Source organism: Budorcas taxicolor, chromosome 20 (assembly GCF_023091745.1).
Source record: "Budorcas taxicolor isolate Tak-1 chromosome 20, Takin1.1, whole genome shotgun sequence".
Taxonomy (NCBI): domain Eukaryota; kingdom Metazoa; phylum Chordata; class Mammalia; order Artiodactyla; family Bovidae; genus Budorcas; species Budorcas taxicolor.
The window spans coordinates 38923824-38937560 of NC_068929.1; the positions used below are offsets into that span (position 1 = coordinate 38923824).

A 13737-nucleotide genomic window follows, 5' to 3' on the forward strand; every position below is an offset into this window, starting at 1 on the left:
TTTTCTTAAGGAGCTAGGAGTACTTCAAGTGCTTCTAAAAATACCGGGCCACATTGTTTTTAAGTAAGTTAAAATCCTGGCCCCCATCGTCCTGTCCACCCTACTAATTTAAGGACACTATTCGATCATTAAAGCATGCGAGCACAGAAATCAGCCTGGACACGATCAGAGATGGCTGGTAGCCTTTCCAATGATTTCAAGTAAGGAGATCTTGAAACTGTAAACAGACTGAAAAAAAGAAAAATCAAAAAGTGTCACCTGGAAGAAATGTCTTTTCAAATTCCCGGTGGCACTCCTCCCCTGTCTTGGATTTCAAGTAGACATAGTACCCTTGTATAAAACCAGTTTGAGATTCAGTGGAATAATCCTTCCAACTCAGTGTGAAGGAATGGGAGGTCAAGTTAATTGTGGCCACTTCAGGGTTGTATGAAGGAGCTAAGAAAGGAAGGTGAGATAACGTAAGAGTCACAATTTGGAAGCAGTCTCAGAGCATTCATGTAAATCGAAGGTAGAACCACAGCCCACTCTATAGGTGCTTATGACAAGTGAAGGACTCTTATCTTTTTCTCTGACTTTGTTCATGATAGCTGGGAAGGAACAAGCTTCATCTTGTTCAAGCCTTGCCTCTCCCAGAAGTAGAAATGGATGCCCAGAGAGATTCAATAACTTGTGCAAAGTCACACCGCAAAAAAAAAAATAAAGGCTTCCCTAGAATTTTTTCTGCACCTGACTGAATTCTAAACAGTGTTTGGGAGAATGAACTGAAGTAGGGGGAAGGGAGGAGGAGGAAGGGTTATGTTTGAAGAGGTCAAGGTGGCTTTGAAGAGTCTTAGTTCCCAGGCAGTGGAAACGCACAGTTGTCCCAGTGTATGTGTGTGTGTGTGTGTGTTAAGTCGCTTCAGTCGTGTCTGACTCTGTGCAACCCTATGGACCTTACCCCACCAGTCTCCTTTGTCCATGGGATTCTCCAGGCAAGAAGACTGGAGTGGGCCACATTCCCTCCTCCAGAGGATCTTCCTGACTCAGAGATTGAACCCGCATCTCTTAGGCCTCCTGCCTTGGCAGGAGGGTTCTTCACCACTAGTGCCACCTGGGAAGGCCCCGTCCAAGTGTGGGAAGACTTCATTCTGAGGCTGCCCTGAGCCTGTTTCAGCACATAAGCTGGTGCATGCCTGGCCTGCGGCCACCAACACTCACAGAAATGCCCCTCCCACCTGTCTGGGACAGCACCCACTCAATGGAGAATACCAAGAGCTGGTCTGATTGATGCAAGGTAACCAAGGACCCAGCCGCCCAGCTCGCAGTGGGTGTGCCAAGAAGCTAAGCAACCACATGAAAGGATCAAAATTTGCCCATGTTGCTGGTGGAATCAAAGTACAATGTCTAAGAGGGGCAGCAATTTCACAGTATATCTGCCAAAAGTCTTAAAACCTGTAAAACTGTATTTAAGAAGTTCCACCTTCTGGTTCAAGTATTCTACCTCTAGGACTTTATTTAAAAACCATTATCAGTGCAATGGACAAAGATTCAGCTAAAATGATGGTGAGTCAGATAAGGCATAAGGGGATTTGGCCAAGAAAAAGAGAGAGACTGAATATTAGAGACTGCAAGAAAATTGAGGGTGAATTTTATAGTTTTTAATTGAAAAACATTTTAATCATCCTGAAAGTCCAAAGATGGGTGATCTGCCATACGCAACCCATGAGGCAGTTTGCAGTCATAATGACTGAAAAGGTAAATATTACTTAGTGACATGAGTCAAAAAGGACTTTACAAAACTGCATAGAGTAAGATCTGATTTTTATATCAAAGTGTATGCCTGTACTGAGAAAGAACACACACAAAACATTAACTCTGGATATGTGCCCTTGGGTGGTAAAATCAGCCAGAGTTTTGTCTTCTTTTGCATAACATTTCATGAATTGTCTTTAATGAAAATGTTTTATGCTTATGATTAAAAAATAATGTTTTTAAAAACCCAATGGCGAGAATAAATAGCACACTGAAAATTAGGAAAGATGCTATAATTTTCCTAAAGCTGAAGCAAAGAGTCTCTGAATTGTCCTGAACAAGTCTACCCATGGACACAGTAAATGCTTTAAACTTACCCAGTTCCTTCAAATAGCCAGCTTTTTTCTCTAATAAATGGGCCATCCCTTTTGCAGAAATTTCATAAATTCTGAAGTTGTAGCGAACCCCTGGTCTAAAAGCATCTAGAGAAGAAAAGTCAACAGATTGTCAATAACACAGGAAGACATTCTCTTTATTTCTGAAAAGGAAAAGAATGAAAAATGAATTTGGGTCACCTTAAACAATCTTCCTCCTCGGGGTTTCTGCCCTTCATCTCTACCATCTTCCCGCCTTCCCCTGAGCCTTGGAATCCTCCGGCATATCTGACAATGGCGGGGGGAGGCTGTTTTCTACATCATCCTCTCTCAGAATACCCTTATCCATGTGCGTAAAACTCTCTTCTGACTCTAAATCTCCCGCCAGTGACGCGCCCTTTCTCCGCCCATGAGAGGCAAGCGCCTGGAAGATCTGCTTCCAGTAACTCACTTGCCCCTCACCCCACACCTCTAACACTGCTCAATAAAGGGAAGACTCCTCCTCCTCATTCCCGCCAGCCACCCGAATGACCCCACTGGGCCTCATCAGTCACCCTCAAGTGGTGGGGGGGTGGTGGTTTAGTCGCTAAATCATATCCTACTTTTGCAACCCCATGGACTGTAGCCCATCAGGCTCCTCTGTCCACTGTCCGTGGGATTTCCCAGGCAAAAACACTCTAGGGGTTTGCCATTTCCTTCATCAGTCACTCTCTGGATCGACAATTCCCACATCTCTACCTTGTGACCAGCAGATGGCGCCACTAACCCACTGCTCAAGCCACTAACCTATGCTCCTTAAATTGCTACACTTGCAACCTGGAAAAGACAAATCCAGTGTGGCGGGGAAAGAGACCAAGTTGCATTGAAACTGAAGGAGTTGATGATCGACTACCATCAACTCTACTCCTATGTCTTCCAAATCCACATCTTTGCTTTTGTAAAAGCTCTCAGGACGACTGTTACAGAGGTCCTTTGCTATCCATTTGAGACTGCTGGCTTAGAACAAATTCATGAATCTTATGAACACCTATCCAGACTTACATCTGGATGGATCTGTAAAAGTAAATATAAAGGTCAAAACTTAGACCACATCACTACAAAACTTGAACTCTAAGACCCACGCAGGATTTGGAGTTATCAGTGAGCACAGAGTATCTGAGATGGTCCAGAAATCCTAGTTGAATTAGGTGGATGGAGTGAGATGGTAATACAGAAGGTTCTTACCCGAGCTAATAACTGTGCCTGTGTTAGTGGGGCCTAGGTTTTTCCATCGGAGAACACAGGGAAGGTTCTGGGGATCGTCACACCACTCCACAACGTAACCTGTGGCATTTCTGGATTGGGGTTTCCAAGACATGTGAAATCCATCCTCTGTACCATTCACTCTTCCTTCTTCAACATTTTCTGTACGTTACAAAGAGGGCAATGCTTCAGATTTAATTAATCAGACATTCTGCAAAAGTATCTAAAGAACAAAATAAGCTTGAACGTGCTGTGTATCTAGCAGGTCCAAGCCTTCCCTCTGTAACTGTGACAGGGCTTAGGATAAGGGCAGGAGGGATGTTTTCATCAGGTTTTTCCTACCTCTCACTCCCAATAAATGTTCGTACCTGCCCCTCGAATGTCCCTTGTCCTGAGAGACCCAAAGAAACATCAGCTCCTAAGACAGGGATCAGCAGGCAGGACCATTGGTGGAACAAATCCAACCTCAAAAGCTGGTTTTTACTAAGAACAGTTCTAAGATTTTTCAACTGTTGTTGAAAACAAAGGGTAGAAAATACAAATTGGAAAATGATGATTGAAGTGCCTATATTAATGTCTAAAATATTTATGCTCTGCCTTTTTACTGAAAAAGTAGTTGACCTTTGACCTAGAACTGTGTCTGGTACTTGATCTACTTTCAAAAACTATCTGTTGAATAATTCAGCTTATTCCCCCATACAATGCTGGCTGCCTCAGAATGAACTCCTGTCTCCAAGATGTTAGGGGTAGAAACTGAGATGATCGCAGAGCAAAACAGGAAGAAATGATTCACATACATCCAGAGTCAGATTATGGAAGGCTGTGACAGTACTTGTGACCTAGGATGCTGCCTCAGTGGGTTTTATGCAGCAGGGTAGTCTTCCATACATCCAACAATTAAAGGTGATGGTCTCAATGGACTACAGCGCTGCTGACTTCAAGCAGGTCAGTCTAGGTCTGGAGGGATGAGAACTTCTGTTTCCAAGGCTGATTCCACAGCCTCCCGCTGTTCAGAAGGCAGTGGACCCAGGCGGTCACTTGAGTGAAAGCAGACTCTGATCAAGGACCGGGCCTGCAAGCAGCTGTTCAGAGAGGCAACCAGTGTGGTACAAGCAAATATGACACGGGATGGACTTAATACTCCACATGTACTTCTTGTTTCTCTGCAGTTCATATTTGATGAGGCATCTTTTCTTTTATCTGGCAATTCTAATTACAGCTAAATGTTGATGGGTGCTATCAAATTTTCCAGGGCACCAAATTAACATCCAGCTGGGAGCACCCAAACAAATGTGCAGCCCCAGGTATAAGGTCAGGGGTCCCCCACGAAGGCCTGTGCCTATCCTACCCACACAGCTTCTGTCTTTCTTCATCAGAGACCCAAATCTCTTTCATGTTGAAGCTGACATTTTCCACTTATTCATATTGACTATAATTTCACCCCAAACTTAAGGCATAACTCTCCAAAGCTGCTTCTCTGACCTTGCAAATATGTCTGGAGAAGTGAGGGGAGAAGCAAAGAAAATGGAATCTTTTCTTTTCAGTCATTCACACTTTAGCATGAATTGGCTGAGCCTCCTTGGCCTGTCTCATAGCACATCAGTGCCTTTATCCACTCTAGAGACATAAGAATGTGGACCATATCGGAAGGCTGGATAGAGCCTCACGAGGGGACGGAGTGGGTTCTGAAGGCAGGGCATGAGGAAGGAAGACAGGGTGGGAACCCCCAGATGGGGATGACCCCAAAAGAGAGAAGAGTGTTTAGCAGAGTTGTTTGAGCTGAGCCTCCCTGGAGGTAGAGTTTATCTATCAGCTCCCCGAGGAGTGAATGAAATGCCCACCTTTCCTGTTCTGTTCCTAATAAAGGCAGAATACAACCATTCACTTCTCTGATACAGTTCTTCAAAAGCAAAGATTATGTCAAGTAACTCCTTAGGTTTTCTTCTGCGGCACAATCCCAATTTCTTTTTCTTACTTGACACACTGGATGGTTCTTAACCAAAATAAATAAGACAAAAATAATAACACCCTCCAATCTAGCCCATTTAACCTAAATGTAAGCCTAATTTGAATAACAGGTATAAAGTGACCCGACATAGCCCCACAAGCAGGGTATGACCATTTTTATAGCAGTAACTGAAGGGTGACATTATTGCAAGGTTCACAAATCAATTTAGGATGTCTGTGAGGTGCTGTCCAAGTGTTCAGTGTCTGAGTGTGTGTACCACTGGGGGTGGGGTTAGTGCAACCAACTTCCTTTCATAGCTCTCCCAGGAAGGAAAGTAACACCTTTATTGATTGTACATGTAAGGTCATTTCCACCTTGTTTGGACTTTCACAGGCTACGTGTTTAGACAGTTATTATCGTTTATTCCACAGCTTTAGCAAAGCCCTTTTTGAAAGATGATGCTAGTTCTCCTTGTGGCCAAAATTGACAAAATATTTTGTCATATAAGAAATGCAACTCATATTCCATAAGCCACAAAGCATGCTCATACCAACTCTAACTCTGTTAGGACTGTTTGTTTGTGTTGCATTTATTTGAATAAAATTTGAGATAACTTCCCAAATCAGTGGAAGAATCCCTGGAAGGGAAATGTCCTGAGCCATGGCTGAAATCTTCCCACACCGAGGAGGACTGTCCCAGAAACCTGCCAACATGCCTGGACCCAAAGAAAATGACAAACAGTTTGGCAGCTGCATCTTTTGTCTCTCCAAACTACTCTTTCCAATTTATTCATATCTACCAAATAACACCATCAACATTTTCCTAGTGAAGAAAAACAAAACCAAAGAAACTCACCATTTTCAGGATGTCCAGAAATGGCAACTGCGGAAGCTGGAGAAGGGCCCACACTGTTGTGGGCCGTGACATAGATCTGGTAAGAACTCTGATTGAGGGTTACTTTTGTGCTGTTGGCTGGAGCAGGGACAGAGAGGACCTCTAAACTGGCTGGTTCATCAAGATTTTCTACAACTACATTATAGAACAGGATCTTCCCGTTGGTATGCACTTTTGATAGAGGCTGAAAACAAATATTGACAATCATTTCAACATGGGCTTCCCTCTGAATAAGAATTTACTTGATTGCTTTCTCATCTTTTCTCTCCTTTGATTGCCTTATACACACACACACACACACACACACACACACACACACACAGCAAATTAAAACAGTTTAAGAGCGAAAATAACCTTCTAAATAAACCACACTTGAAATCAGACATTCTACTTTAACTAATATTGAGTAGAGAATAGGATCATTTTGGGGTGAGCTTAAGAGCATATCATGTCCAAAGGGTGACCAATTAAGGAATCGAGAGGAAGGGGGTTATTTAGCCTGGATTAAAACACACTTGGTGAGTATGAACTCAGTTGGTAAAGATTCCGCCTGCAGTGCAGGAGATGCTGGTTTGATCCCTGGGTTGGAAAGATCCCCCGGAGGAGGAAATAGCTACCCACTTCACTACTCTTTCCTAGGAAATCCCATGGACAAAGGAGCCTGGCAGGCTGCAGTCCATGGGGTTGCAAGAGTCGGACATGACTTAGCAACTAAACCACCGCCACCACAGTGAGTACAGAGCAGGGAAGACAGGAGTAACCCCAGACAGGAGGGGGCTGGGCTCCTGGAATGCCTCCCTCCACCAGCTGTGTCACCCCTTGCCCCCAAGCTGTGCTTCCCCAGACCCAGGGCCCACGGTCCCTCTTTCAGATGACCCTCCAGGTTGTAGAGAATTCTCTGTCCACACAACCCTAAGCCCGCTCCCAAGGCCTCAACCCCCAGCCAGATGGTGCACCCCCAGACCTGAGATCAGGCTGGGGCAGCTGTTGGCTCTGGGTGTGGACAGAACCTGCCTGTACAGACTGGCGCATCCACAGGTGTGTGAACAAGCCCCCCGATGGGGAGGCCCAGAGTGGAGGTGGGAAGCAAAGTGGGGTGGGCTCTGGCTGGGGACCAGCTCCCCAGCATGGCCACGCTTTAGCACTAGACACTGAGGAATTCAAGAGCTCTGAGTGGGGCTTCCTTGATGGCTCAGATGGTAAAGAATCCGCCCGCAATGTGGGGGACCTGGGTTGGATCCCTGGGTTGGGAAGATCCCCTGGAGGAGGGCATGGCAACCCACTGCAGTATTCTTGCCTGGAGAATCCCCAAGGACAGAGGAGCCTCATGGGCTCCAGTCCATGGGGTCGCAAAGTCGAACAAGACTGGGTGACTAAGCACAGCACGGCATAGCCAGTATTCTTGCCTGGGAAATCCCATGGACAGAGGAGCCTGGTGAACTACAGTCCATGGGATCAAAAAGAGTCGGCCATGACTGTGCGACTACATCACCACCACCACCTCCTCAACGCAAACCAGGCCTTCCACGTTGTCATGAAGGCAGGTTAGTCAACATAGAAGGACTAGATTGACTTCTGCTACAATCTTTAAGCTTGACTTATAACTTTCAAATATAAATATTCATAAAAATATTTAAAATTTAAATATTCATTTAAAATATGGTATATATTTCTCTGCTTCTCCTCATGCCCTGGGCCCTGCAGATGTTAGGGGCAAGCCTGCGGGGAAGTTAGGAGATGCAGTTCCAACCATCAGAACCAGAACCAGCTAGCTACCTGGCAAGGCAAGAGGCTGCCGCGGAAGAAGACCCTGGTCCAGTTTTAGGGGTATGGATGCAGAGTGGGGATCCCCCAACCAGGTCAGAAATTCTACAGGATTCCTGGGAAGAGCCCTCCCAATCGAAAGACTACATCAGTATCTAATCTTGGTGAAAAGCAAATGACAAGCAAAAATGTCTTTCTAAACCTCTGGCCTCTTACCTTCCAGAACAAGGTCACCGTTGGATGTCCTGACACAAATGTCACATCTCTCCAGACATCAGGCGCCTCCGATGGAGCTGAAATCAACCAAAGGAAAGCTCCTGGGTCACAACATGGACGTAGAACAATACTTTCAACCTTCCTCTAGTTCGGTCAGCAAAGTGACCACAGCCAGTCTGACCTGAGGCCTGCATCCCGGCTTTTCACTCTCTGTGATGTCTACACACTTGGCCGTGGCACACTGTTCACTCTCACAAGGGGCAGGCACTCAGTAGGTGCTTTACAAAAGGGCTGCTACATCGGAACGGGAGGTAACACGGGGGCCTTTGTGAAACTCAAGCCTCAGAGCTTCTAGGAGCCACCAAGGAATTTTGGAACCCTGCGTCGGTCCAATGCTAGGGGGTTAGTTAGGCAAGAATCCTGCATCAGTCCAATGCTAGATTAGTTAAGCAAATTTCCCATTTCTGGAATTTCTAGGCACAGCAAACCATTGCTACTTCCTTGCCCCTCTGGTGGAGGCTGCAGTTGGACACCCTTAAGTGGAGCCCAGTTCTCCTGACTGCACACTGGCTGGCCCCTGGCTGTGATCAGAGCCTGGGATCCTCTCCTTGTCCCCCTCCTCCCCATGTACACCTGTCCCCCAGTTCCTGGCCTGAGCCTGGGGCAGCTCCCTGTGTGTGCGCCCTCGGGGCACCGGCTGCAAACCTCCCCGTTTGCCTCTCCCCACTCTGTTCTAGAAGACCTTGCCTCCTTGTCATTCTTGCCACTAAACTGTGGCACATAAATCAGTGATTTATGACTGGATTCAATGTATCTCTGCACAAGAAGAACACTGTTTTGCAACATAACATAAAATTTTAATTCTCTGCTTTATGAAAATATAGTTTATGGTCCCCAACAACTGAATTTTTTTTAAAAATCAAAATTTTTTTTCATACAGTTGCTAACACTTTCTATTCAACATGAAGGTGACCGTATATCTTTAAAATCTTTGCAACCCCATGGATAATAGCCCGCCAGGCTCATCTGTCCATGGGATTCTCCAGGCAAGAATACCAGAGTGGGTTGCCATTCCCTTCTCCAGAGGATCTTCCTGACCCAAGGATTGAACCCAGGTCTCCTGTATTACAGGCAGATTCTTTACCATCTGAGCCACCAAGGAAATCTCTGAAATTTAAGAGACTCCTTTTTTTTTTTCCCTGTAGTTGCTAACACTTTCTAGCACAACATGAAGGTAGCCATATATTTTTTAAAATCTATTAAGAGGCAGATTTCAATTTGCTAAACAAGCCATCAGAGAAGCCAATATTAAGTATAAAACATATTGAAAAACTCAAGTGCCATATGAGACCTCAAGCTCAGTGCAGAATCTTCCACTGCTGGTTTGTACATGACCACCTGCATGAGAAGAGAACAGCAGTACAGCTGGTGGTGCCCCATATTTATGTCACTACAATATCTCCCCATGGGGTCATTTATCTCTGCTCACTGTGATTCTGCTTAAGTAGGATTATAATACATATAAACATCGACTCTGCCAGCATTGAGCAAAGTGTTATCAGAGTTGAAAAAGTATAGGTTCATCATCAGTAGATTCAACTGATTTTAACTTTGCAAAAGCAAAGTTAAGCATTTTCAGACTTATGATATTATAATCTAAAATAAACTAATTACCAAAAATGCTAAAAAAAAATGCAAAGTTTTTTTCTTTCCACTAAGTTTTAGGTATAATTTTGGAATATACTTGCAAAAAAATAACCCCAAAGCAAAGCAATATTAAAGTATAAAGTATTAGGATAAAGCAAATCTTCTTTGCTCAGTTGCTTCAGTTGTGTCTCTTTGCGACCCTATAGACTGTAGCCCGCCAGGCTCCACTGCCCATGGGACTCTCCAGGCAAGAATGCTGGAGTGGGTTGCCATGTCCTTCTCCAGAGGATCTTCCTGACCTGGGGACTGAACTCACATCTCCTGTGTCTCCTGCATTGCAGGAGGATTCTTTACCCACTGAGCCACCTGGGAAGCCCACAGTTGAGGAATACACCACATTACCATCAGGAACGGGGCTCTCTGCTCCAACGATTCTTGGGGGCTCTATACGACTAGAAAAAAATGACTGGACTCCTGGAGGGGCTGATGAGGGGAAGAGGCTACTGAGCACCTCTGGTGACCAGCCCAGGTGTGGATTTTCGTGCACTGCCCTCGCTACCGCCTCAGTCAGAACACTTTAAAATGTCCCTTCCAGGCTGAAACAGAAAAAAAAAAAAACTCCACAGCCTGCAGACATGAATAACAAGATGGAATCAAATAAATATACACAATCCTTCCTTAGGCAGCAAAACAGCCCGGATGTGAGTCCACAAGCTCTCCAGGCTGTAATAACACCCCCGAGAGACACACCAGGCAGTCTGGGTGAGGGGGAAGCTCTGGAGTCAGCTGGCCTGGGTGTCAGCCGCAGTGCTGACTCAGGGGCCTGTGAAACTCCTCATCCTCCCTGTGCCTCCCGGGCCCCATCCACTGAGTGAGGAGACAACAGGACCTGCTGCACGGTGGTGGGAGGATTTGAGGAAAACACTGGGAACCCTTGGAGCTGCGTCTGGCACACACTAAACACTCTGTGCTCCGGTTACTGTTGTTACGTCTGCTGCTCATTAACTGCAAGCTGGCTCGTCTCCCCAGTCCAGGGGCCCAGGCTGCCTCATGCGTGAGCCAGGCGATGGCAGGACTATTATGTGGCATTGGAAGGAGATGAATGCAGGGCTGCGCCATCTCATCTTCTGAGCAATACTTGTGGTCTAAAACGTAGTTATTTGGGAGGAAAACTCTCTGTTTAGTCATTATTGACGAAACAACCTCTGAGAGCATCATGAGAAAGCTCCCAGTTTGCTGTCGCTGGAATGAACGACTTAACAATGATGATTAAGTTTCCAGATACTACCTTTCCAAACACAGCCCACGGCTGTTTTCTATGAGATCAGTGCTTTCCTCAGCAAAAATGCTACTGTTGGTCCCCACGCCTGAAAGAAAAGTCATACTCATTTACAGAGCCCCAGTTTCAACAGGAAGCCAGCAGTACCAGGAGCTTAGAAACCATTTTGGAAAACTAAAAGTCCCAGAGATGTTCAGTATAAATAACCTGGATGGCAAATAAATGTCTGAGGTAGATGTCTTCCCACCCACACTCCGTTAGGCATTAAATTCACTTTTTTTTTTTTTTAAGATGGTACTCAGCCTCTGCTGTAATACTTTCCCCTGAGTTTTTGGTACAAGCAGAAGTTCTCAGGGAAGTCCACCTGTCTCCTGTCAGTCAGTTTAGATTCTTGGGATGTCAGGGAGCCAAACGTACCAGCTTCAGCTGTGGTGAAGTTTTGGCTAATCAATTCACTCCATTTCCAGAAGTGGTCGGCATAAGCGCAGCGTACATGGGCCATATATTCTGTGTCTGGCTTCAGCTCACTTAAGAGGTACTCACCATTCACTCTGATGGAGATATTGTGTTGCTTGATTAAAAAAAAAAAAAAGATGAAATGAGGAGGAAGACGACAGAAGTACCGGTAAGCACACTTTATTGTAAAGCCAAATCACACACGGAACATCTAGACCTGGAGTACAACTAGTTCTTTGAGGAAAAATATCTCTGAATTCTAGAGGTTTATGATTAATTTCCTGGACCTTTGTTTTTTTAATTGGAATAGAATCGCTTTACAATGTTGTGTTAGTTTCTGCTGTACAACGAAATGAATCATCTATATATATACATTTTATATATATATATAGAGAGAGACACACACACACACGTATATCCCCTCCCTCTAGGACCTCCCTCCGATCTCATATCATCCCACCCTTCTTGGTTATCACAGAGCTCCGAGCTGAGCTTTCTGTGCTATATAGCAGCTTCTCACTAGTCATTTTATATAGGTTGGTGAAGAAGTAATTGTGGTTTCAGACCATGAATTTTAAATCATTGTAACTAGGCTCAAACACATATTTATTAAGCAAAACAGGAACCATTACAATCCATACATTTCTACCATTAAGAAATAAGTTGGTTTATTCCTGTAGTGTAAAATCTGTGTTTGGGGATTCATCAAACTCTTGGAAAGCATTTTCTGCCTCCTGCTGGTTGTGGAAGCATTTTCTCTGCAAAACATTGCTGAGATGCTTGAAGAAGTGGTAGCTGGTTGGTGAAAGGTCAGGTGAACAGTGCATGAGGCAAAGCTTCATAGCCCAATTCATTCAACTTTTGAAGCACTGGCTGTGCAATGTCCATTCAGACATTGTCGTGCAGAAGAACTGGGACTGTTCTGTTGACCAGTGCCAGGAATTGCAGTTTTCAGTGCATCTCATTGATTTGCTGAGCATACTTCTCAGATGTAATGGTTTTGCCAGGATTCAGAAAGCTATAGTGGATCAGCCAGGCAGCAGACCATCATCAGACAGTGATCAAGACCTTTTCTTGGTGCAAGTGTGGCTTTGGGAAGGGCTTTGAACCTTCTTCTAGGTCCAACCACTGAGCTGGTCATCACCAGTTGTCATATAAAATCCACTTTTCATCACACATCAAACTCCGATCAAGAAATGGTTAATTATTTTTGCATAAAATAAGAAATGACAGCACTTTAAAATGATGATTTTTGTGATTTCTGGTCAGTTAATGAGGCACCCACTTATGGAGATTTTTCACTTTTCCAATTTGCTTCAAATATTGAATTACCATAGAATGGTCAGCACTGAGCTCTTTGGCAACTTCTCCTGTAGTTGGAAAATGATCCTCTCAATTCGTCGTTGACAATTTCCGATGGCCAGTCACTGCACTCCTCATCTTCAAGGCTCTTGTCTCCTTTGCAAAACTTCTTGAACCACTGCTGTGCTATAGACTCGTTAGCAGTTCCTGGGCCAAATGTGTTGCTGATGTTGCAAGTTGCCTCTGCTGATTTATGGCTCATTTTGAACTCTAATAAGAAAATTGCTTGAATTTGCTTTTTGTCTAACATCATTTCCCTAGTCTAAAATAAATATAAAATAAATAGCAAGTCATAAGTCATTAGCAAAAAACATAAAGTGAGAAGTGTACATTAAAATGATACATATCATAACCACATTTATTTAAGAAGGTATTCTCATATCAAACAGTAAAATTCAACAATGCAAAACCATGATTACTTTTGCACCAACCTAATCCATGGTAGGGTATATATGTCAATCCCAGTCTCCCAAAGCATTCCACTCCTCCTTGCCCTCACCCCCATGTTCGCAAGTCCATTCTCTACGTCTGCATCTCTATTTCTGCCTTGGAAATAGGTTCATCTGCACCATTTTCTAGATTCCACATTATGCATTCATATATGATCATTGTTTTCCCATTTCTGACTCACTTCACTCTGTATGACAGACTGGTTCATCCACGTATCTACAAATGACCCACTTTCATTCCTTTCAGTGGCTGAGTAACATTCCTCCTTGTAAACAGATGATCCCTTCCATTTGAACCCACACAGAAATAAAAATTTCAAGAGATTTTATATGCACTAGTCTCTGTTTAGACATAAAGAAATTTTTGAAAATAGA

At 44.3% G+C, this 13737-nt stretch overlaps 1 protein-coding gene across 2 annotated transcripts in view; it reads right to left on the minus strand.

Annotated features, from left to right (window-relative positions):
• Positions 1–13737, minus strand: part of OSMR (oncostatin M receptor) — a 65860-nt gene that overhangs the window by 5670 nt on the left and 46453 nt on the right. For both annotated transcript variants that reach the window (XM_052659139.1, XM_052659140.1), the window contains 6 exons: positions 11513–11666; positions 8170–8246; positions 6151–6373; positions 3330–3509; positions 2109–2213; positions 259–435 (listed from right to left, as the gene is read on the minus strand). In XM_052659139.1, the coding sequence (XP_052515099.1) occupies positions 259–435; positions 2109–2213; positions 3330–3509; positions 6151–6373; positions 8170–8246; positions 11513–11666 (916 nt within the window). The remainder of the gene's footprint in view (positions 1–258; positions 436–2108; positions 2214–3329; positions 3510–6150; positions 6374–8169; positions 8247–11512; positions 11667–13737) is intronic.